This window comes from Hemitrygon akajei, chromosome 28 (genome assembly GCF_048418815.1).
Source record: "Hemitrygon akajei chromosome 28, sHemAka1.3, whole genome shotgun sequence".
Lineage (NCBI taxonomy): Eukaryota > Metazoa > Chordata > Chondrichthyes > Myliobatiformes > Dasyatidae > Hemitrygon > Hemitrygon akajei.
The window spans coordinates 17,043,164-17,068,807 of NC_133151.1; the positions used below are offsets into that span (position 1 = coordinate 17,043,164).

Genomic DNA, 25,644 nt, shown 5'->3' on the forward strand with positions numbered 1-25,644 from the left:
GCCAGGGTGTTGTGGGGAACTGTCCAAGCTGACTTTCCCCCACGCGTGCTTCCACGGGGCTGGCTGCTGATGGACGTGCCAATCCCTTCCTGACTTTGTGTGCCTCCTCTCCTCCCAGGCCGAGAACCTGCTCCTAGACGGGGACATGCACATCAAAATAGCGGACTTTGGCTTCAGTAATGAGTTCACGCTGGGGAGTAAACTGGACACGTTCTGCGGGAGTCCTCCCTACGCTGCACCAGAGCTCTTCCAGGGCAAGAAGTACGACGGGCCAGAGGTGGACGTTTGGAGTCTTGGCGTCATCCTCTACACCCTCGTCAGCGGCTCGCTGCCTTTCGACGGACAGAACCTGAAGGTACCTGGCCCAGCTGAGCCGGGCATCTCCCAGTCTCTCTCTGGAGCTCGGGATCTGCAGTCAGAGCACGAGTGCTGTCTGATTTTCTTTTCTAACTGCTGCTTCTGTGTCCTACCTTCCCATCACAGCCTCTGAGACACCGATGTGTCAGCCCGTTGCATCCATTCCGACCCTTTTGCAAGATGCCTATCAGGTTCTCCCCCACCACCCACCACCGCATTTTCTAGCGGCTGATTAACCCACAACCCCATACGTTGTTAGGCTGTGGGAGGGAACCGCAGAACCCGGGAGAAACCCACACGGTCCCTGGCAGCATGTGGAAACTGCAGACAAACACAGAGACAGAAACACCGACACAGACAGAGACAGAAACACCGACACAGAGGCAGAAACACCGACACAGAGGCAGAAACACCGACACAGACAGAGACAGAAACACCGACACAGACAGGGACAGAAACACCGACACAGACAGGGACAGAAACACCGACACAGAGACAGAGACACCGACACAGGGACAGAGACAGAGACACCGACACAGGGACAGAGACAGAGACACCGACACAGAGACAGAAACATTGACACAGACAGAGACAGAAACATTGACACAGACAGAGACACCGACACAGAGACAGAGACAGAGACACCGACACAGAGACAGAAACACCGACACAGAGACAGAAACACCGACACAGACAGGGACAGAAACACCGACACAGAGACAGAGAGAGAAACACCGACACAGACAGAGACAGAGACACCGACACAGACAGGGACAGAGACACCGACACAGACAGAGACAGAGACACCGACACAGACAGGGACAGAAACACCGACACAGAGACAGAAACACCGACACAGACAGGGACAGAAACACCGACACAGACAGAAACACCGACACAGACAGGGACAGAGACACCGACACAGAGAGACACCGACACAGACAGAGACAGAGACAGAAACACCGACACAGACAGGGACAGAGACACCGACACAGACAGAGAGACACCGACACAGACAGAGACAGAAACACCGACACAGACAGGGACAGAAACACCGACACAGACAGAGACAGAAACACCGATACAGAGACAGAAACACCGACACAGACAGAGACAGAAACACCGACACAGACAGGGACAGAAACACCGACACAGACAGAGACAGAAACACCGACACAGACAGGGACAGAGACACCGACACAGAGAGAGAGACACCGACACAGACAGAGACAGAGACAGAAACACCGACACAGAGACAGAAACACCGACACAGACAGGGACAGAGACACCGACACAGATAGAGAGACACCGACACAGACAGAGACAGAGACAGAAACACCGACACAGACAACAGAAACACCGACACAGACAACAGAGACACCGACACAGACAGAGAGACACCGACACAGACAGAGACAGAGACAGAAACACCGACACAGAGACAGAAACACCGACACAGAGACAGAAACACCGACACAGACAGGGACAGAGACACCGACACAGACAGGGACAGAGACACCGACACAGACAGAGACAGAAACACCGACACAGAGACAGAAACACCGACACAGACAGGGACAGAGACACCGACACAGAGAGAGAGACACCGACACAGACAGAGACAGAGACAGAAACACCGACACAGACAGGGACAGAAACACCGACACAGAGACAGAAACACCGACACAGACAGAAACACCGACACAGAGACAGAAACACCGACACAGACAGAAACACCGACACAGACAGGGACAGAAACACCGACACAGACAGAAACACCGACACAGACAGGGACAGAGACACCGACACAGACAGGGACAGAGACAGAAACACCGACACAGAGACAGAAACACTGACACAGACAGGGACAGAGACACCGACACAGACAGAGACAGAGACAGAAACACCAACACAGACAGGGACAGAGACACCGACACAGACAGGGACAGAGACACCGACACAGACAGAGACACCGACACAGACAGAAACACCGACACAGACAGAGACAGAAACACCGACACAGACAGAAACACCGCCACAGACAGGGACAGAGGCACCGCCACAGACAGAGAGAGAGACACCGACACAGACAGGGACAGAAACACCGACACAGAGACTGAAACAGAGACACAGACACAGACACAGACATCGACACAGACAGGGACAGAGACATCGACACAGACAGGGACAGAAACACTGACACAGAGACAGAGACAGAAACGTAGACACAGAGACAGAGACACCGACACAGACAGAAATACTGACACAGAGACAGAGACAGAAACGTAGACACAGAGACAGAGACACCGACACAGACAGAAATACCGACACAGACAGAGACAGAAGCGTAGACACAGAGACAGAGACACCGACACAGACAGAGACACCGTCACAGACAGAGACAGAAACGTAGACACAGAGACACCGACACAGAGACAGAAACATCGACACAGACAGAGACACAGACAGAGTCAGAAACATCGACACAGACAGAGACAGAAACGTAGACACAGACAGAGAGGGACACACAGAAACATTGACAGATATAGAGAGACAGACTGAAACATCCACACACTGTGCCAAGGTCAGGATCGAACCTGAGTCTCTGTCTCTGATCACCACAGCACCCTCAGACCCCTGTCTCTCCTTCCTGCTGCGTGGCTTGTCCCTGTCTGGTAGTGTGAGTGGGATTGTTAGACTTTCTCCACATGTCAGTGCCAGACACTTAACCAGTGCTTGGATAATTATACAGAGTGCTAAGGTCCAGGTGCAGGTCGATAGGACTAGGAAGAATGACAGTTTGGCACAGACTAGATGGGCCAAAGGGCCTGCTTCTGTACCGTCCATGCACAAGCCACACTGCCTCTCAGAGCCAAGTCGCTTGTCACCAGGTTTCCGAAGCTGGAGGCACGATGAGATCTGAAAAGGGAATTAACGTACGACCACTGAAAAAAGACGCATTTATATCTGCTGTTGATGTGTCTGCAGGAACTCCGGGAGAGAGTGCTGAGAGGCAAATATCGAATCCCCTTCTACATGTCCACAGACTGTGAAAACTTACTCAAGAAATTCCTGGTACTAAACCCTGCCAAACGAGGCAACTTAGAGGTGAGCCTGACGGGCGTCAGTGGCGAGCTCCCATAAGCCACGCCATGTGGAATCGCCTGGCACGAGTGAGATCTGTCAGAAACGGTGTGGCCTCCTGTACACCGAAAACCTCCAGGATGGGGAGGCGGGGGGAGAGACCAGAACGGAGCCGACTGTCTTGGGGAGAGGCGTGGGCTAGTAGGTGGGGGGGAGTGCTGAGCAGAGGGAGGGGCGGTGAAGAGGGACTGTCACACTGTGGGAGGGGCGGTGAGGAGGGAGTGTCACACTGTGGGAGGGGCGGTGAGGAGGGAGTGCCACACTGCGGGAGGGGCGGTGAGGAGGGAGTGTCACACTGAGGGAGGGGCGGTGAGGAGGGAGTGTCACACTGCGGGAGGGGCGGTGAGGAGGGAGTGTCACACTGCGGGAGGGACAGTGAGGAGGGAGTGTCACACTGCGGGAGGGACAGTGAGGAGGGAGTGTCACACTGCGGGAGGGACAGTGAGGAGGGAGTGTCACACTGCGGGAGGGGTGGCGAGGAGGGAGCGTCACACTATTGGAGGGGCGGTGAGGAGGGAGCGTCACACTGCGGGAGGGGTGGCGAAGAGGGACTGTCACACTGCGGGAGGGGCGGTGAGGAGGGAGTGTCACACTGTGGGAGGGGCGGTGAGGAGGGAGTGTCACACTGTGGGAGGGGCGGTGAGGAGGGAGCGTCACACTGCGGGAGGGGCGGTGAAGAGGGACTGTCACACTGCGGGAGGGGCCGTGAGGAGGGAGTGTCACACTGTGGGAGGGGCGGTGAGGAGGGAGCGTCACACTGCGGGAGGGGCGGTGAGGAGGGAGCGTCACACTGCGGGAGGGGCGGTGAAGAGGGAGCGTCACACTGTGGGAGGGGCGGTGAGGAGGGAGCGTCACACTGTGGGAGGGGCGGTGAAGAGGGAGTGTCACACTGCGGGAGGGGCGGTGAAGAGGGAGTGTCACACTGCGGGAGGGGCGGTGAGGAGGGAGTGTCACACTGTGGGAGGGGCTGTGAGGAGGGAGCGTCACACTGTGGGAGGGGCGGTGAAGAGGGAGTGTCACACTGCGTGAGGGGCGGTGAAGAGGGAGCGTCACACTGAGGGAGGGACGGTGAGGAGGGAGCGTCACACTGCGGGAGGGACAGTGAGGGAGGGGCGGTGAAGAGGGAGCGTCACACTGAGGGAGGGGCGGTGAGGAGGGAGCGTCACACTGCGTGAGGGGGTGAGGAGGGAGTGCCACACTGCGGGAGGGGCGGTGAGGAGGGAGTGTCACACTATTGGAGGGGCGGTGAGGAGGGAGCGTCACACTGCGGGAGGGGCGGTGAGGAGGGAGCGTCACACTGTGGGAGGGGCGGTGAAGAGGGAGTGTCACACTGCGTGAGGGGCGGTGAAGAGGGAGCGTCACACTGAGGGAGGGACGGTGAGGAGGGAGCGTCACACTGCGGGAGGGACGGTGAGGGAGGGGCGGTGAAGAGGGAGCGTCACACTGAGGGAGGGACGGTGAGGAGGGAGCGTCACACTGCGGGAGGGGCGGTGAGGAGGGAGTGTCACACTATTGGAGGGGCGGTGAGGAGGGAGTGTCACACTGCGGGAGGGGCGGTGAGGAGGGAGTGTCACACTGCGTGAGGGGCGGTGAGGAGGGAGCGTCTCACTATTGGAGGGGCGGTGAGGAGGGAGCGTCACACTGTGGGAGGGGCGGTGAGGGAGCGTCACACTGAGGGAGGGGCGGTGAGGAGGGAGCGTCACACTGCGTGAGGGGGTGAGGAGGGAGTGCCACACTGCGGGAGGGGCGGTGAGGAGGGAGTGTCACACTATTGGAGGGGCGGTGAGGAGGGAGCGTCACACTGCGGGAGGGGTGGCGAGGAGGGAGCGTCACACTATTGGAGGGGCGGTGAGGAGGGAGTGTCACACTGCGGGAGGGACAGTGAAGAGGGAGTGTCTCACTATTGGAGGGGCGGTGAGGAGGGAGCGTCACACTGTGGGAGGGGCGGTGAGGGAGCGTCACACTGAGGGAGGGGCGGTGAGGAGGGAGCGTCACACTGCGTGAGGGGGCGAGGAGGGAGTGCCACACTGCGGGAGGGGCGGTGAGGAGGGAGCGTCACACTGCGGGAGGGGCGGTGAAGAGGGAGTGTCACACTGCGGGAGGGGGCGAGGAGGGAGTGCCACACTGCGTGAGAGGGCGAGGAGGGAGCGTCACACTGCGGGAGGGGCGGTGAAGTGGGAGTGTCACACTGCGTGAGGGGGCGAGGAGGGAGTGCCACACTATTGGAGGGGCGGTGAGGAGGGAGCGTCACACTGCGGGAGGGGTGGCGAGGAGGGAGCGTCACACTATTGGAGGGGCGGTGAGGAGGGAGTGTCACACTGCGGGAGGGACAGTGAGGAGGGAGCGTCACACTATTGGAGGGGCGGTGAGGAGGGAGTGTCTCACTATTGGAGGGGCGGTGAGGAGGGAGCGTCACACTGGGAGGGGCGGTGAGGGAGCGACACACTGAGGGAGGGGCGGTGAGGAGGGAGCGTCACACTGCGTGAGGGGGCGAGGAGGGAGCGTCACACTGCGTGAGGGGGTGAGGAGGGAGTGCCACACTGCGGGAGGGGCGGTGAGGAGGGAGCGTCACACCGCGGGAGGGGCGGTGAGGAGGGAGCGTCACACTGCGGGAGGGGCGGTGAGGAGGGAGTGTCACACTGCGTGAGGGGGCGAGGAGGGAGTGCCACACTGCGGGAGGGGCGGTGAGGAGGGAGCGTCACACTGCGGGAGGGGCGGTGAAGAGGGAGTGTCACACTGCGTGAGGGGGTGAGGAGGGAGTGTCACACTGTAGGACGGCCGGCGAGGTGGGAGTGCCACACTGCGGGAGGGGCGGTGAGGAGGGAGCGTCACACTGCGGGAGGGGCGGTGAAGAGGGTGTGTCACACTATTGGAGGGGCGGTGAGGAGGGAGCGTCACACTGCGGGAGGGGTGGCGAGGAGGGAGCGTCACACTATTGGAGGGGCGGTGAGGAGGGAGTGTCACACTGCGGGGGGGGACAGTGAGGAGGGAGCGTCACACTATTGGAGGGGCGGTGAGGAGGGAGTGTCTCACTATTGGAGGGGCGGTGAGGAGGGAGCGTCACACTGTGGGAGGGGCGGTGAGGGAGCGTCACACTGAGGGAGGGGCGGTGAGGAGGGAGCGTCACACTGCGTGAGGGGGCGAGGAGGGAGTGCCACACTGCGGGAGGGGCGGTGAGGAGGGAGCGTCACACTGCGGGAGGGGCGGTGAAGAGGGAGTGTCACACTGCGTGAGAGGGCGAGGAGGGAGTGCAACACTGCGGGAGGGGCGGTGAGGAGGGAGCGTCACACTGAGGGAGGGGCGGCGAGGAGGGAGCGTCTCACTGCGGGAGGGGCGGTGAGGAGGGAGCGTCACACTGCGGGAGGGGCGGTGAGGAGGGAGCGTCACACTGTGGGAGGGGCGGTGAGGGAGCGTCACACTGCGGGAGGGGCGGTGAGGAGGGAGCGTCACACTGCGTGAGGGGGCGAGGAGGGAGTGCCACACTGCGGGAGGGGCGGTGAGGAGGGAGCGTCACACTGCGGGAGGGGCGGTGAAGAGGGAGTGTCACACTGCGTGAGAGGGCGAGGAGGGAGTGCCACACTGCGGGAGGGGCGGTGAGGAGGGAGCGTCACACTGCGGGAGGGACGGTGAGGAGGGAGCGTCACACCGAGGGAGGGGCGGTGAGGAGGGAGTGTCACACTGTGGGAGGGGCGTTGAAGAGGGAGTGTCACACTATTGGAGGGGCGGTGAGGAGGGAGCGTCACACTGCGGGAGGGGTGGCGAGGAGGGAGCGTCACACTATTGGAGGGGCGGTGAGGAGGGAGTGTCACACTGCGGGAGGGACAGTGAGGAGGGAGCGTCACACTATTGGAGGGGCGGTGAGGAGGGAGCGTCTCACTATTGGAGGGGCGGTGAGGAGGGAGCGTCACACTGGGAGGGGCGGTGAGGGAGCGTCACACTGAGGGAGGGGCGGTGAGGAGGGAGCGTCACACTGCGTGAGGGGGCGAGGAGGGAGCGTCACACTGCGTGAGGGGGTGAGGAGGGAGCGTCACACTGCGGGAGGGGCGGTGAGGAGGGAGCGTCACACTGCGGGAGGGGCGGTGAAGAGGGAGTGTCACACTGCGTGAGGGGGGCGAGGAGGGAGTGCCACACTGCGGGAGGGGCGGTGAGGAGGGAGCGTCACACTGCGGGAGGGGCAGTGAAGAGGGAGTGTCACACTGCGTGAGGGGGCGAGGAGGGAGTGCCACACTGCGGGAGGGGCGGTGAGGAGGGAGTGTCACACTATTGGAGGGGCGGTGAAGAGGGAGTGTCACACTATTGGAGGGGCGGTGAGGAGGGAGCGTCACACTATTGGAGGGGCGGTGAGGAGGGAGTGTCACACTGCGGGAGGGACAGTGAGGAGGGAGCGTCACACTATTGGAGGGGCGGTGAGGAGGGAGTGTCTCACTATTGGAGGGGCGGTGAGGAGGGAGCGTCACACTGTGGGAGGGGCGGTGAGGGAGCGTCACACTGAGGGAGGGGCGGTGAGGAGGGAGTGTCACACTGCGTGAGGGGGCGAGGAGGGAGTGCCACACTGCGGGAGGGGCGGTGAGGAGGGAGCGTCACACTGCGGGAGGGGCGGTGAAGAGGGAGTGTCACACTGCGTGAGAGGGCGAGGTGGGAGTGCCACACTGCGGGAGGGGCGGTGAGGAGGGAGCGTCACACTGCGGGAGGGGCGGTGAGGAGGGAGCGTCACACTGCGGGAGGGGCGGTGAAGAGGGAGTGTCACACTATTGGAGGGGCGGTGAGGAGGGAGCGTCACACTGCGGGAGGGGTGGCGAGGAGGGAGCGTCACACTATTGGAGGGGCGGTGAGGAGGGAGCGTCACACTGCGGGAGGGGCGGTGAGGAGGGAGCGTCACACTGCGGGAGGGGCGGTGAAGAGGGAGTGTCACACTATTGGAGGGGCGGTGAGGAGGGAGTGTCACACTGCGGGAGGGGCGGTGAGGAGGGAGCGTCACACTGCGGGAGGGACGGTGAGGAGGGAGCGTCACACTATTGGAGGGGCGGTGAGGAGGGAGTGTCTCACTATTGGAGGGGCGGTGAGGAGGGAGCGTCACACTGGGAGGGGCGGTGAGGAGGGAGCGTCACACTGAGGGAGGGGCGGTGAGGAGGGAGCGTCACACTGCGGGAGGGACGGTGAGGAGGGAGCGTCACACTGTGGGAGGGACAGTGAAGAGGGAGTGTCTCACTATTGGAGGGGCGGTGAGGAGGGAGCGTCACACTGAGGGAGGGGCGGTGAGGAGGGAGCGTCACACTGCGTGAGGGGGCGAGGAGGGAGCATCACACTACGTGAGGGGGTGAGGAGGGAGTGCCACACTGCGGGAGGGGCGGTGAGGAGGGAGCGTCACACTGCGGGAGGGGCGGTGAAGAGGGAGTGTCACACTGCGTGAGGGGGCGAGGAGGGAGTGCCACACTGCGGGAGGGGCGGTGAGGAGGGAGTGCCACACTGCGGGAGGGGCGGTGAAGAGGGAGCGTCACACTGCGGGAGGGGCGGTGAAGAGGGAGTGTCACACTGCGTGAGGGGGCGAGGAGGGAGTGTCACACTATTGGAGGGGCGGTGAGGAGGGAGTGTCACACTGTAGGAGGGCCGGCGAGGAGGGAGTGTCACACTCTTGGAGGGGCGGTGAGGAGGGAGTGTCACACTGAGGGAGGGGCGGTGAAGAGGGAGTGTCACACTATTGGAGGGGCGGTGAGGAGGGAGCGTCACACTGCGGGAGGGGCGGTGAGGAGGGAGCGTCACACTGCGGGAGGGGCGGTGAGGAGGGAGCGTCTCACTGAGGGAAGGGCGGTGAGGAGGGAGCGTCACACTGCGGGAGGGGCGGTGAGGAGGGAGCGTCACACTGCGGGAGGGGCGGTGAGGAGGGAGTGTCACACTGCGTGAGGGGGCGAGGAGGGAGAGTCACACTGCGGGAGAGGCGGTGAGGAGTGAGCGTCACACTGCGGGAGGGGCGGTGAGGAGGGAGTGTCACACTGCGTGAGGGGGCGAGGAGGGAGAGTCACACTGCGGGAGAGGCGGTGAGGAGTGAGCGTCACACTGCGGGAGAGGCGGTGAGGAGGGAGCGTCACACTGCGGGAGGGGCGGTGAGGAGGGAGTGTCACACTGCGTGAGGGGGCGAGGAGGGAGAGTCACACTGCGTGAGGGGGCGAGGAGTGAGCGTCACACTGCGGGAGAGGCGGTGAGGAGTGAGCGTCACACTGCGGGAGGGGCGGTGAGGAGGGAGTGTCACACTGTAGGAGGGCCGGCGAGGAGGGAGTGTCACACTATTGGAGGGGCGGTGAGGAGGGAGTGTCACACTGAGGGAGGGGCGGTGAAGAGGGAGTGTCACACTATTGGAGGGGCGGTGAGGAGGGAGTGTCACACTGCGGGAGGGACGGTGAGGAGGGAGTGTCACACTGCGGGAGGGGCGGTGAAGAGGGAGCGTCACACTATTGGAGGGGCGGTGAGGAGGGAGCGTCACACTGCGGGAGGGGTGGCGAGGAGGGAGCGTCACACTATTGGAGGGGCGGTGAGGAGGGAGTGTCACACTGCGGGAGGGACAGTGAGGAGGGAGCGTCACACTATTGGAGGGGCGGTGAGGAGGGAGTGTCTCACTATTGGAGGGGCGGTGAGGAGGGAGCGTCACACTGTGGGAGGGGCGGTGAGGGAGCGTCACACTGAGGGAGGGGCGGTGAGGAGGGAGTGTCACACTGCGTGAGGGGGCGAGGAGGGAGTGCCACACTGCGGGAGGGGCGGTGAGGAGGGAGCGTCACACTGCGGGAGGGGCGGTGAAGAGGGAGTGTCACACTGCGTGAGAGGGCGAGGTGGGAGTGCCACACTGCGGGAGGGGCGGTGAGGAGGGAGCGTCACACTGCGGGAGGGGCGGTGAGGAGGGAGCGTCTCACTGAGGGAAGGTCTGTGAGGAGGGAGCGTCACACTGCGGGAGGGGCGGTGAGGAGGGAGCGTCACACTGCGGGAGGGGCGGTGAGGAGGGAGTGTCACACTGCGTGAGGGGGGCGAGGAGGGAGCGTCACACTGCGGGAGGGGCGGTGAGGAGTGAGCGTCACACTGCGGGAGGGGCGGTGAAGAGGGAGTGTCACACTGCGTGAGGGGGCGAGGAGGGAGTGTCACACTATTGGAGGGGCGGTGAGGAGGGAGTGTCACACTGTAGGAGGGCCGGCGAGGAGGGAGTGTCACACTATTGGAGGGGCGGTGAGGAGGGAGTGTCACACTGAGGGAGGGGCAGTGAAGAGGGAGTGTCACACTATTGGAGGGGCGGTGAGGAGGGAGCGTCACACTGCGGGAGGGGCGGTGAGGAGGGAGTGTCACACTGCGGGAGGGACGGTGAGGAGGGAGCGTCACACTGCGGGAGGGGCGGTGAGGAGGGAGCGTCACACTGCGGGAGGGGCGGTGAGGAGTGAGTGTCACACCGAGGGAGGGGCTGCGAGGAGGGAGCGTCACACTGCGGGAGGGGCTGCGAGGAGGGAGCGTCACACTGCGGGAGGGGCTGCGAGGAGGGAGCGTCACACTGCGGGAGGGGCGGCGAGGAGGGAGCGTCACACCGAGGGAGGGGCGGCGAGGAGGGAGCGTCACACCAAGGGAGGGGCGGCGAGGAGGGAGCGTCACACCGAGGGAGGGGCGGCGAGGAGGGAGCGTCACACCGAGGGAGGGGCGGCGAGGAGTGAGTGTCACACCGAGGGAGGGGCGGTGAAGAGGGAGTGTCACACCGAGGGAGGGGCGGTGAAGAGGGAGTGTCACACCGAGGGAGGCGGTGAAGAGGGAGTGTCACACCGAGGGAGGGGCGGTGAGGAGTGAGTGTCACACTGAGGGAGGGGCGGCGAGGAGGGAGTGTCACACCGAGGGGCAGTGAGGAGTGAGTGTCACACCGAGGGAGGGGCGGTGAAGAGGGAGTGTCACACTGAGGGAGGGACACTGAGGAGGGAGTGTCACACTGCGGGAGGGGCGGTGAGGAGGGAGTGTCACACTGCGGGAGGGGCGGTGAAGAGGGAGTGTCACACTGAGGGAGGGACAGTGAGGAGGGAGTGTCACAATGCGGGAGGAGCGGTGAGGAGGGAGTGTCACACTATTGGAGGTGCGGTGAGGAGGGAGTGTCACACTGCGGGAGGGGCGGTGAGGGAGTGTCACACTGAGGGAGGGACGGTGAGGAGGGAGTGTCACACTGCGGGAGGGGCGGTGAGGAGGGAGTGTCACACTGCGGGAGGGGCGGTGAGGAGGGAGTGTCACACTGAGGGAGGGGCGGTGAAGAGGGAGTGTCACACTGAGGGAGGGGCGGTGAAGAGGGAGCGTCACACTGCGGGAGGGGCGGTGAGGAGGGAGCGTCACACTGCGTGAGGGGGCGAGGAGGGAGTGTCACACTATTGGAAGGGTGGTGAGGAGGGAGTGTCACACTATTGGAGGGGCGGCGAGGAGGGAGTGCCACACTGCGGGAGGGGCGGCGAGGAGGGAGCGTCACACTGCGGGAGGGGCGGTGAGGGAGGGTCACACTGAGGGAGGGACAGTGAGGAGGGAGTGTCACACTGCGGGAGGGGCGGTGAGGGAGGGTCACACTGAGGGAGGGACAGTGAGGAGGGAGTGTCACACTGCGGGAGGGGCGGTGAGGAGGGAGTGTCACACTGCGGGAGGGGCGGTGAGGAGGGAGTGTCACACTGAGGGAGGGGCGGTGAAGAGGGAGTGTCACACTGCGGGAGGGGCGGTGAGGAGGGAGTGTCACACTGAGGGAGGGGCGGTGATGAGGGAGTGTCACACTGAGGGAGGGGCGGTGAAGAGGGAGCGTCACACTGCGGGAGGGGCGGTGAGGAGGGAGCGTCACACTGCGTGAGGGGGCGAGGAGGGAGTGTCACACTATTGGAAGGGTGGTGAGGAGGGAGTGTCACACTATTGGAGGGGCGGCGAGGAGGGAGTGCCACACTGCGGGAGGGGCGGCGAGGAGGGAGTGTCACACTGCGGGAGGGACGGCGAGGAGGGAGTGTCACACTATTGGAGGGGCGGCGAGGAGGGAGTGTCACACTGCGGGAGGGGCGGTGAGGAGGGAGTGTCACACTGAGGGAGGGGCGGTGAGGGAGCGCCACACTGAGGGAGGGGCGGTGAGGAGGGAGTGTCACACTGCGGGAGGGACGGTGAGGAGGGAGTGTCACACTATTGGAGGGGCGGTGAGGAGGGAGTGTCACACTGCGGGAGGGACGGTGAGGAGGGAGTGTCACACTATTGGAGGAGCGGTGAGGAGGGAGTGTCACACTGCGGGAGGTGCGGTGAGGAGGGAGTGTCACACTGCGGGAGGGGCGGTGAGGGAGCATCACACTGCGGGAGGGGCGGTGAGGAGGGAGTGTCACACTATTGGAGGGGCGGTGAGGAGGGAGTGTCACACTGAGGGAGGGGCGGTGAGGGAGCGCCACACTGAGGGAGGGGCGGTGAGGAGGGAGTGCCACACTGCGGGAGGGGCGGTGAGGAGGGAGTGTCACACTGAGGGAGGGGCGGTGAGGGAGCGCCACACTGAGGGAGGGGCGGTGAGGAGGGAGTGCCACACTGCGGGAGGGGCGGTGAGGGAGCGTCACACTGAGGGAGGGGCGGTGAAGAGGGAGTGTCACACTGTGGGAGGGGTTTTTATGGGGGGTCTCTCCCGGTGAAACTGACCTTAGCCATTGCCTTGTCCAGCAAATCATGAAAGATCGGTGGATGAACGTCGGCTACGAAGACGATGAGCTGAAGCCCCACGTGGACCCCGAACCCGATTACAAAGATCCCCGGCGGACAGGTGAGTCTCCCGCTCGCCTGCTCTCCTCCAGCTGCCAGCCTTCTCTGCAGGCGGTCTAACAGCGTCTCTCCCTGTGCCACAGAGCTGATGGTTAACATGGGGTACTCGCGGGAAGAGATCACCAGCTCCCTAGTGAACCAAAAATACAACGAAGTCATGGCCACGTACCTGCTGCTGGGCTGGAAGACCTCGGAGGTAAGTCAGCGGCTGAAGGGTGCGGTAGGACACAGGGACTAGACCCATACTGTGGCATCGCTGATAGATAGGGCTGTAAAGAGCCGTAGGAAAGCAGCATCCATCGTCAAGGACCCCCACCATCCAGGCCGTGCCCCTTCTCGCTGCTACCATCGGGCAGGAGGCACAGGAGCCTCACGTCCCACACCACCGGCTTCAGGAACATTATCACCCCTCAACCATCCGGATCCTGAACCGGAGTGGGTAACATCACTCACCACAATGAGCCTCACGTCCCACACCACCGGCTTCAGGAACAGTTATCACCCCTCAACCATCCGGCTCCTGAACCGGTGTGGGTAACATCACTCACCACAATGAGCCTGAGGTCCCACACCACCGGCTTCAGGAACAGTTATCACCCCTCAACCATCCGGCTCCTGAACCGGTGTGGGTAACGTCACTCACCACAATGAGCCTCACGTCCCACACCACCGGCTTCAGGAACATTATCACCCCTCAACCATCCGGATCCTGAACCGGTGTGGGTAACATCACTCACCACAATGAGCCTCACGTCCCACACCACCGGCTTCAGGAACATTATCACCCCTCAACCATCCGGATCCTGAACCGGTGTGGGTAACATCACTCACCACAATGAGCCTCACGTCCCACACCACCGGCTTCAGGAACATTTATCACCCCTCAACCATCCGGCTCCTGAACCGGTGTGGGTAACATCACTCACCACAATGAGCCTGAGGTCCCACACCACCGGCTTCAGGAACATTATCACCCCTCAACCATCCGGATCCTGAACCGGTGTGGGTAACGTCACTCACCACAATGAGCCTCACGTCCCACACCACCGGCTTCAGGAACATTTATCACCCCTCAACCATCCGGCTCCTGAACCGGTGTGGGTAACATCACTCACCACAATGAGCCTGAGGTCCCACACCACCGGCTTCAGGAACATTTATCACCCCTCAACCATCCGGCTCCTGAACCGGTGTGGGTAACATCACTCACCACAATGAGCCTCACGTCCCACACCACCGGCTTCAGGAACAGTTATCACCCCTCAACCATCCGGATCCTGAACCGGTGTGGATAACATCACTCACCACAATGAGCCTGAGGTCCCACACCACCGGCTTCAGGAACAGTTATCACCCCTCAACCATCCGGCTCCTGAACCGGTGTGGGTAACGTCACTCACCACAATGAGCCTCACGTCCCACACCACCGGCTTCAGGAACAGTATTCACCCCTCAACCATCCGGATCCTGAACCGGTGTGGGTAACGTCACTCACCACAATGAGCCTCACGTCCCACACCACCGGCTTCAGGAACAGTTATCACCCCTCAACCATCCGGCTCCTGAACCGGTGTGGGTAACATCACTCACCCCAACACTGAACTGATTCCGCAACCCACACACTCACTTTACGAGGGCCCTTTACAACTTGCGCTCTCAGGATTATGAGTCTTCTGCAGGTTTCATTAATTCTATTTTTTTCTCTGTGAATGCCCGCAAGTAAATGATTCTCAAGACAGCAAATGGTGACATTAGGAATGTACTTTGCTAATAAATCAGACACTGCCCTCACACTCCAGCTGTGAGTGTCCGCTGTTAGCAAGTTTGTACGTTCTCTCCCCGTGAACCGCGTGGATTTCCTCCGGGAGCTCCAGATTCCTCCCACGGTCCGAAGACGTATTGGTCACTGTAAATAGTCCCATGATGAGGCGAGGGTTAAATTGGTGGGTTTCTGGGCAGTGCCACTCGAAGGGCTGGAAGTGGCTGCTCCGAGCCGTGTCTCTCAAAAAAATAAAATATGCTTGAGGGAAGTTTATAATCAGAATCAAGTTTAATATCACCGGCATGTGTCATGACATTTGTTGTCTTTGCGGTAACAGTACAATGCAATACATAATACAGAAAAAAACTGAATTACAGTAAGTGGTAAAATGAAATAATCAAAAACGAAAATAAAAAAGTAGTGAGGTGGTGTTCACGGGTTCGATGTCCGTTCAGAAATCTGATGGCAGAGGGGAAGAAGCTGTTCCTGAATCGTTGAGTGTGTGCCTTCAGGCTCCTGTACCTCCACCCTGATGGCAGAGGGGAAGAAGCTGTTCCTGAATTGTTGAGTGTGTGTCTTCAGGCTCCTGTACCTCCTCCCTGATGGCAGAGGGGAAGAAGCTGTTCCTGAATCGTTGAGTGTGTGTCTTCAGGCTCCTGTACCTCCTCCCTGATGGCAGAGGGGAAGAAGCTGTTCCTGAATCACTGAGTGTGTGTCTTCAGGCTCCTGTACCTCCTCCCTGATGGCAGAGGGGAAGAAGCTGTTCCTGAATCGCTGAGTGTGTGTCTTCAGGCTCCTGTACCTCCTCCCTGATGACGGAGGGGAAGAAGCTGTTCCTGAATCGCTGAGTGTGTGTCTTCAGGCTCCTGTACCTCCTCCCTGATGGCAGAGGGGAAGAAGCTGTTCCTGAATCGTTGAGTGTGTGTCTTCAGGCTCCTGTACCTCCTCCCTGATGGCAGAGGGGAAGAAGCTGTTCCTGAATCGTTGAGTGTGTGTCTTCAGGCTCCTGTACCTCCTCCCTGATGGCAGAGGGGAAGAAGCTGTTCCTGAATCGCTGAGTGTGTGTCTTCAGGCTCCTGTACCTCCTCCCTGATGGCAGAGGGGAAGAAGCCGTTCCTGAATCGCTGAGTGTGTGTCTTCAGGCTCCTGTACCTCCTCCCTGATGGCAGAGGGGAAGAAGCTGTTCCTGAATCGCTGAGTGTGTGTCTTCAGGCTCCTGTACCTCCCTCCTAATACTAGCAGTGAGGACAGGGCATGACCTGGGTTTATAAGGTAGATAGCGTAGACAGGTAGTTGTAAAGAATTTGGTTGATGTTTGGGTCGAGTTGTTCACTGATCTTGATAAGTTACTTGCGAGCTCCTTGTCACCATGTGAGGAGACATCGTCAGTACGCTGTTGATTGTGCACACTGACAATATCTCCTCGTGGCGACGAAACGCTTGCAAGTAAAGATCAGAGAACGACTCGACTCCGCTAGACAGAAAGGATCTTTCTCCCAGGGATGAAACATCTAAAACCAGACGTTGTGCATTGAAGGTGAGCGGGGGGGGGGGGGGGGGGGAGTTTAAAGAAGACATGAGGGGTCAGTTTTTTCTCACATGGGGAGTGGTGGGTGTGTGGAATGAGCTGCTGGGGGAGGTGGTGGAGGCAGATAGGATCGAGGTGTTTAAGAGACTGTTAGACACTTGAATGTGCAGGGAATGGAGGGAGATGGACCATGTGAAGGGAATGGAGGGAGATGGACCGTGTGGAGGGGATGGAGGGAGATGGACCGTGTGGAGGGGATGGAGGGAGATGGACCGTGTGGAGGGGATGGAGGGAGATGGACCGTGTGGAGGGGATGGAGGGAGATGGACCGTGTGGAGGGGATGGAGGGAGATGGACAGTGTGGAGGGGATGGAGGGAGAGGGACCGTGTGGAGGGGATGGAGGGAGATGGACAGTGTGGAGGGGATGGAGGGAGATGGACAGTGTGGAGGGGATGGAGGGAGAGGGACAGTGAGCAGGGAATGGAGGGAGACGGACCGTGTGCAGGGAATGGAGGGAGACGGACCGTGTGGAGGGAATGGAGGGAGACGGACCATGTGCAGGGAATGGAGGGAGACGGACCATGTGCAGGGAATAATGGAATATGGACCATGTGCAGGGAATGATGGGAGATGGACCATGTTTAGGGAAATGGAGGGAGATGGACATTGTGTAGGCAGAAGGGATTAGTTTAGTTGGGCATTGATTACTAATGTAATTGGGGTTGGCACTGCATTGATGGGAGATGGACCATGTGCAGGGAATGATGGGAGATGGACCATGTGCCGGGAATGGAGGGAGATGGACCATGTACAGGGAATGGAGGGAGATGAACCATGTACAGGGAATGGAGGGAGATGGACCATGTGCAGGGAATGGTGGGAGATGGACCATGTGCAGGGAATGGAGAGAGATGGACCATGTTTACGGAAATGGAGGGAGATGGACATTGTGTAGGCAGAAGGGATTAGTTTAGTTGGGCATTGATTACTAATGTAATTGGGGTTGGCACTGCATTGATGGGAGATGGACCATGTGCAGGGAATGATGGGAGATGGACCATGTGCAGGGAATGATGGGAGATAGACCATGTACAGGGAATGGAGGGAGATGGACCATGTACAGGGAATGGAGGGAGATGGACCATGTGCAGGGAATGGAGGGAGTTAGACCATGTACAGGGAATGATGGGAGATAGACCATGTACAGGGAATGGAGGGAGATGGACCATGTACAGGGAATGGAGGGAGATGGACCATGTGCAGGGAATGGAGGGAGATGGACCATGTGCAGGGAATGGAGGGAGATAGACCATGTACAGGGAATGGAGGGAGATGGACCATGTACAGGGAATGGAGGGAGATTGACCATGTACAGGGAATGGAGGGAGATGGACCATGTACAGGGAATGGAGGGAGATGGACCATGTACAGGGAATGGAGGGAGATGGACCATGTACAGGGAATGGAGGGAGATGAACCATGTACAGGGAATGGAGGGAGATAGACCATGTACAGGGAATGGAGAGAGATGAACCATGTACAGGGAATGATGGGAGATGGACCATGTACAGGGAATGGAGGGAGATAGACCATGTGCAGGGGAATGGAGGGAGATGAACCATGTACAGGGAATGGAGGGAGATGAACCATGTACAGGGAATGGAGGGAGATGAACCATGTACAGGGAATGGAGGGAGATGGACCATGTACAGGGAATGGAGGGAGATAGACCATGTACAGGGAATGGAGGGAGATAGACCATGTACTGGGAATGATGGGAGATAGACCATGCACAGGGAATGATGGGAGATAGACCATGTACAGGGAATGGAGGGAGATAGACCATGTACAGGGAATGATGGGAGATGGACCATGTACAGGGAATGGAGGGAGATGGACCATGTACAGGGAATGGAGGGAGATAGACCATGTACAGGGAATGGAGGAAGATGGACCATGTGCAGGGAATGGAGGGAGATGAACCATGTACAGGGAATGGAGGGAGATGAACCGTGTGCAGGGAATGGAGGGAGATGAACCGTGTGCAGGGAATGGTGGGAGATAGATCATGTGCAGGGAATGGAGGGAGATGAACCATGTACAGGGAATGGAGGGAGATGGACCATGTACAGGGAATGGAGGGAGATGGACCATGTGCAGGGAATGGTGGGAGATGGACCATGTGCAGGGAATGGAGGGAGATGGACATTGTGTAGGCAGAAGGGATTAGTTTAGTTGGGCATTGATTACTAATGTAATTGGGGTTGGCACTGCATTGATGGGAGATGGACCATGTTTACGGAAATGGAGGGAGATGGACATTGTGTAGGCAGAAGGGATTAGTTTAGTTGGGCATTGATTACTAATGTAATTGGGGTTGGCACTGCATTGATGGGAGATGGACCATGTGCAGGGAATGGAGGGAGATGGACCATGTACAGGGAATGGAGGGAGATGGACCATGTGCAGGGAATGGAGGGAGATGGACCATGTTTAGGGAAATGGAGGGAGATGGACATTGTGTAGCCAGAAGGGATTAGTTTAGCTGGGCATTGATTACTAATGTAATTGGGGTTGGCACAGCATTGATGGGAGATGGACCATGTGCAGGGAATGGAGGGAGATGGACCATGTACAGGGAATGGAGGGAGATGGACCATGTGCAGGGAATGGAGGGAGATGGACCATGTACAGGGAATGGAGGGAGATGGACCATGTACAGGGAATGGAGGGAGATGGACCATGTACAGGGAATGGAGGGAGATTGACCATGTACAGGGAATGGAGGGAGATGAACCATGTACAGGGAATGGAGGGAGATAGACCATGTACAGGGAATGGAGAGAGATGAACCATGTACAGGGAATGATGGGAGATGGACCATGTACAGGGAATGGAGGGAGATAGACCATGTACAGGGAATGGAGGGAGATGAACCATGTACAGGGAATGGAGGGAGATGGACCATGTACAGGGAATGGAGGGAGATGGACCATGTACAGGGAATGGAGGGAGATAGACCATGTACAGGGAATGGAGGGAGATAGACCATGTACTGGGAATGATGGGAGATAGACCATGTACAGGGAATGATGGGAGATAGACCATGTACAGGGAATGGAGGGAGATAGACCATGTACAGGGAATGATGGGAGATGGACCATGTACAGGGAATGGAGGGAGATGGACCATGTACAGGGAATAGATAGATAGATAGATAGATAGATACTTTATTCATCCCCATGGGGAAATTCAACATTTTTTCCAATGTCCCATACACTTGTTGTAGCAAAAACTCATTACATACAATACTTAACTCAGTAATAATATGATATGCATCTAAATCACTAACTCAAAAAGCATTAATAATAGCTTTAAAAAAAAAGTTCTTAAGTCCTGGCAGTTGAATTGTAAAGCCTAATGGCATTGGGGAGTATTGACCTCTTCATCCTGTCTGAGGAGCATTGCATCGACAGTAACCTGTCGCTGAAACTGCTTCTCTGTCTCTGGATGGTGCTATGTAGAGGATGTTCAGGGTTTTCCATAATTGACCGTAGCCTACTCAGCGCCCTTCGCTCAGCTACCGATGTTAAACTCTCCAGTACTTTGCCCACGACAGAGCCCGCCTTCCTTATCAGCTTATTAAGACGTGAGGCGTCCTTCTTCTTAATGCTTCCTCCCCAACACGCCACCACAAAGAAGAGGGCGCTCTCAACAACTGACCTATAGAACATCTTCAGCATCTCACTGCAGACATTGAATGACGCCAACCTTCTAAGGAAGTACAGTCGACTCTGTGCCTTCCTGCACAAGGCATCTGTGTTGGCAGTCCAGTCTAGCTTCTCGTCCAACTGTACTCCCAGATACTTGTAGGTCTTAACCTGCTCCACACATTCTCCATTAATGATCACTGGCTCCATATGAGGCCTAGATCTCCTAAAGTCCACCACCATCTCCTTGGTCTTGGTGACATTGAGACGCAGGTAGTTTGAGTTGCACCATATCACAAAGTCCTGTATCAGTTTCCTATACTCCTCCTCCTGTCCATTCCTGACACACCCCACTATGGCCGTGTCATCAGCGAACTTCTGCACATGGCAGGACTCCGAGTTATATTGGAAGTCAGATGTGTACAGGGTGAACAGGACCGGAGAGAGTACGGTTCCCTGTGGCGCTCCTGTGCTGCTGACCACTGTGTCAGACCTACAGTCTCCCAACCGCACATACTGAGGTCTATCTGTCAAGTAGTCCACTATCCAATCCACCATGTGAGAGTCTACTCCCATCTCCGTTAGTTTGTGCTTTAAGATCTTGGGCTGGATGGTGTTAAAGGCACTAGAGAAGTCAAGGAATGTAATCCTCACAGCACAACTGACCCCATCTAGGTGAGAGAGTGATTTGTGCAGCAAATACGTGATAGCATCCTCCACTCCCACCTTCTCCTTATACGCAAACTGAAGCGGATCCCGGGCGTGCCTGGTTTGTGGCCTCAGATTCTGTATTATCAGATAGACCATGTACAGGGAATGATGGGAGATGGACCATGTACAGGGAATGGAGGGAGATAGACCATGTACAGGGAATGGAGGAAGATGGACCATGTGCAGGGAATGGAGGGAGATGAACCATGTACAGGGAATGGAGGGAGATGAACCATGTGCAGGGAATGGAGGGAGATGAACCATGTGCAGGGAATGGTGGGAGATAGATCATGTGCAGGGAATGGAGGGAGATGAACCATGTACAGGGAATGGAGGGAGATGGACCATGTACAGGGAATGGAGGGAGATGGACCATGTGCAGGGAATGGTGGGAGATGGACCATGTGCAGGGAATGGAGGGAGATGGATATTGTGTAGGCAGAAGGGATTAGTTTAGTTGGGCATTGATTACTAATGTAATTGGGGTTGGCACTGCATTGATGGGAGATGGACCATGTTTACGGAAATGGAGGGAGATGGACATTGTGTAGGCAGAAGGGATTAGTTTAGTTGGGCATTGATTACTAATGTAATTGGGGTTGGCACTGCATTGATGGGAGATGGACCATGTGCAGGGAATGGAGGGAGATGGACCATGTACAGGGAATGGAGGGAGATGGACCATGTGCAGGGAATGGAGGGAGATGGACCATGTTTAGGGAAATGGAGGGAGATGGACATTGTGTAGCCAGAAGGGATTAGTTTAGCTGGGCATTGATTACTAATGTAATTGGGGTTGGCACTGCATTGATGGGAGATGGACCATGTGCAGGGAATGGAGGGAGATGGACCATGTACAGGGAATGGAGGGAGATGGACCATGTGCAGGGAATGGAGGGAGATGGACCATGTTTAGGGAAATGGAGGGAGATGGACCATGTGCAGGGAATGGAGGGAGATGGACCATGTTTAGGGAAATGGAGGGAGATGGACATTGTGTAGCCAGAAGGGATTAGTTTAGCTGGGCATTGATTACTAATGTAATTGGGGTTGGCACTGCATTGATGGGAGATGGACATTGTGTAGGCAGAAGGGATTAGTTTAGTTGGGCATTGTGGGGTTGGCACTGCATTGATGGGAGATGGACATTGTGTAGGCAGAAGGGATTAGTTTAGTTGGGCATTGTGGGGTTGGCACTGCATTGAGGGTGGACGGGTTTTTTCCTGCTTTGCTATAAACAGCCACATTTTCTGTTTGACCCACAGCTGGAGACGGACTCTCTCTCCACCAGCAACCTGTGTTTGAAGCCCCGCTCTGACCACGCCAACAGCAACGCACAGTCACCCTCCAACAAGGTACAGCGGAGTGTCTCAGCCAGTCAGAAACAGCGGAGGATCACTGACCAAGGTAGGTGAGGCACTCAGTCTGCCTGGCTCAGCGATCATCACCGGGAGTCTATTGTTACTGCTTCAGTTTTCAACAGCTCTCGAAGGACGAAGCTGAGGCTCATCCCGCTCGGAATTCTCCACCAGCTAGATAAATACTCAAACACAAGGAGACAGTAAAGGGAAAAGGACCTTAGCTCCTTGAAAGTGGCTATAGAGGTCGACAGGGAGTTTGAAAAGGCTTATAGAGGAAAAGTAATGAGGTGGTGTTCACGGGTTCAATGTCCATTCAGAAATCGGATGGCAGAGGGGAAGAAGTTATTCCTGAATCGTTGAGTGTGTGTCTTCAGGCTCCTGTACCTCCTCCCTGATGGCAGAGGGGAAGAAGCTGTTCCTGAATCGTTGAGTGTGTGTCTTCAGGCTCCTGTACCTCCTCCCTGATGGCAGAGGGGAAGAAGCTGTTCCTGAATCGTTGAGTGTGTGTCTTCAGGCTCCTGTACCTCCTCCCTGATGGCAGAGGGGAAGAAGCTGTTCCTGAATCGTTGAGTGTGTGCCTTCAGGCTCCTGTACCTCCCCCCTGATGGCAGAGGGGAAGAAGCTGTTCCTGAATCGTTGAGTGTGTGTCTTCAGGCTCCTGTACCTCCTCCCTGATGGCAGAGGGGAAGAAGCTGTTCCTGAATCGTTGAGTGTGTGCCTTCAGGCTCCTGTACCTCCCCCCTGATGGCAGAGGGGAAGAAGCTGTTCCTGAATCGTTGAGTGTGTGTCTTCAGGCTCCTGTACCTCCTCCCTGATGGCAGAGGAGAAGAAGTTGTTCCTGAATCGTTGAGTGTGTGTCTTCAGGCTCCTGTACCTCCTCCCTGATGGCGGAGGGGAAGAAGCTGTTCCTGAATCGTTGAGTGTGTGTCTTCAGGCTCCTGTACCTCCTCCCTGATGGTAGCAATGAGAAGAGGGCATGTCCTGGGTGATGGGGGTTCTTAATGATGGACGCTGCTTTTCTGAGGCATTTTGAAGATATTGCCAGTGGTGGGGAGGCTGGTGTCGATGTTGGAGCGGCGTTGAGCTTACAACCCTCTGCAGCTTTTCTCCGATCACCAGCCGGTGATGCGACCAGGCAGAACGCTCTCCATGGTACATCTGTGCAAGCTCGACTGCCTGATCTGGAACAACTGAGGCTTCGATCAGTGACGGAGAAATGCACGGGTGAAACTCAGCATTCCAGGGCTTTCAGTGCAAAGCCAACAGCTTCTTCTCAACGGAGACCCAGAGAACAGAATCTGGAGCAACACACAGTCTGCTGGAGGACCCAGCGCAGAAACGGCTCATAATAAAGGGCCTAATGTTAAAGTGATTGGAGGAAAGTATGTCTGAGGTAGATCTTTTACCCAGAGAGTGGTGTGCGTGTGAGGGTGGGGGTAGAGGCAGATACATTAGGGATGTTTAAGAGACTCTTAGACACATGAATGATAGAAAAATGGAGGGCTATGTGGGAGGGAAGGGTTAAATTGATCTTACAGTGGGTTAGAAGGACAGCACAGCTTTGTGGGCCGAAGGGCCTGTGCTGTGCTCTATGTTGAACTCAGTGGGTCGAGCAGCATCAGCAGGCGGGGGGAGAAATTGTCGGTGCTTCAGGTCAAAACACTTCCATCGAGATCTGAAACGTCGATGATCTGGTAGCCTCCCACGGAGTTCCTCCGTGAGATTGACAGCAGTCCGTCATCCGTACAACACACTCGCCGACAGTACGGGAGAGGGAAGGTGCAGGCGAGGTATAAGAGACCCTTTCAGGAACTGGCGTCTTTTTTTTTACCATAGAGGCTGGGGTCAGTAAAGTGAGGAAGAGATTTGTAAACAAGTTATAAATATGTTCATTTCTCAAATGTACATCAAAACATAAAGGTCACACACTTGTACTGGGGCGAGTTGACACAGCGACAGGGGAGGAAGGAAGGAGGGGGAGGTGGGAGGGCCACCACAGTTCACAAAACCGTCCCAGGGTGAGCTCAGAGCAGGGCTTGCAGGATTAGATGAGTCTTACTTTTTCAACAAAGGTTTGCTTTACTGGGCCAAAGTACACATCAGTCACCATATATGGCTCGGAGATTCATCTCCTTGTGGGCGTACTCAGCAAATCTATAGAACAGTAATGATAACAGCATGAATGAACGATCAACCAGAGTGCAGAAGACAACAATGTGCAATATAAGGCATTGGTCGGACTGCACTGAGTAGTGTGGGCAATTTTGGGCTCCCTGGCATTGGAGAAGGTCCAGAGGAGGTTCATGAAAATGATCCCAGGGATGAAAGGGTTAACATGGGCACACTTGCTGGCGCTGGGCCTGTACTCTCTGGAGTTTAGAAAAATGGGTGCGGGGAGTGGATCTTATTGAAAGGTCTCAATACAGTGGATGTGGAGAGGATGTTTCCTATAGTGGGGGAGTCTAGGACCAGAGGACAAAGATAGAGTGGATGTGGAGAGGATGTTTCCTATAGTGGGGGAGTCTAGGACCAGAGGACACAGATAGAGTGGATGTGGAGAGGATGTTTCCTATAGTGGGGGAGTCTAGGACCAGAGGACACAGATAGAGTGGATGTGGAGAGGATGATTCCTATAGTGGGGGAGTCTAGGACCAGAGGACACAGATAGAGTGGATGTGGAGAGGATGTTTCCTGTAGTGGGGGAGTCTAGGACCAGAGGACACAGATAGAGTGGATGTGGAGAGGATGTTTCCTATAGTGGGGGAGTCTAGGACCAGAGGACACAGATAGAGTGGATGTGGAGAGGATGTTTCCTATAGTGGGGGAGTCTAGGACCAGAGGACACAGATAGAGTGGATGTGGAGAGGATGTTTCCTATAGTGGGGGGGTTGGAGCTCTGGGAGTGAGGGTGCAGCCTCAGTGGAACAGAGGTAAGGAGAAATTTCTTTACCTGGAGGGTGTTTAATCTGTGGAATTTTTTGCCACTGATGTCACGGGGATTTTTTTTAAAAGCAGAGGTTGATAAGTTGTTGGTGAATTAGGGCATCAAAAGTAATGGGAGGAACTCAGGAGATTATTATTGAGAGGGATAATTAGCCATGATGGAATGGTGAAGCAGACTGAATGGGCCGAATGGCCTAATCCTGCTCCTGTATCTCATGGTCTTGTACAAAGAGATAAGCAGTAGCAGAATTAAGTGTCACACTTACAGAGAATGTGTCATTTCATCGTCCATTCAGGAGTCTGATAACGTCAGGGTGAACCTGGTGGGACGAGCTTTCATGCCTTTGTATCTTCTGCCC

General features: G+C 57.5%; 1 protein-coding gene across 4 annotated transcripts in view; it reads left to right on the top strand.

The window, feature by feature from the left end:
* LOC140717720 (serine/threonine-protein kinase MARK2-like) overlaps positions 1 to 25,644 on the top strand; it is a 92,775-nt gene that overhangs the window by 46,388 nt on the left and 20,743 nt on the right. For all 4 annotated transcript variants that reach the window (XM_073031399.1, XM_073031401.1, XM_073031402.1 and 1 more), the window contains exons 7-11: positions 119 to 355; positions 3,346 to 3,465; positions 13,171 to 13,270; positions 13,353 to 13,465; positions 22,247 to 22,388. In XM_073031399.1, the coding sequence (XP_072887500.1) occupies positions 119 to 355; positions 3,346 to 3,465; positions 13,171 to 13,270; positions 13,353 to 13,465; positions 22,247 to 22,388 (712 nt within the window). The remainder of the gene's footprint in view (positions 1 to 118; positions 356 to 3,345; positions 3,466 to 13,170; positions 13,271 to 13,352; positions 13,466 to 22,246; positions 22,389 to 25,644) is intronic.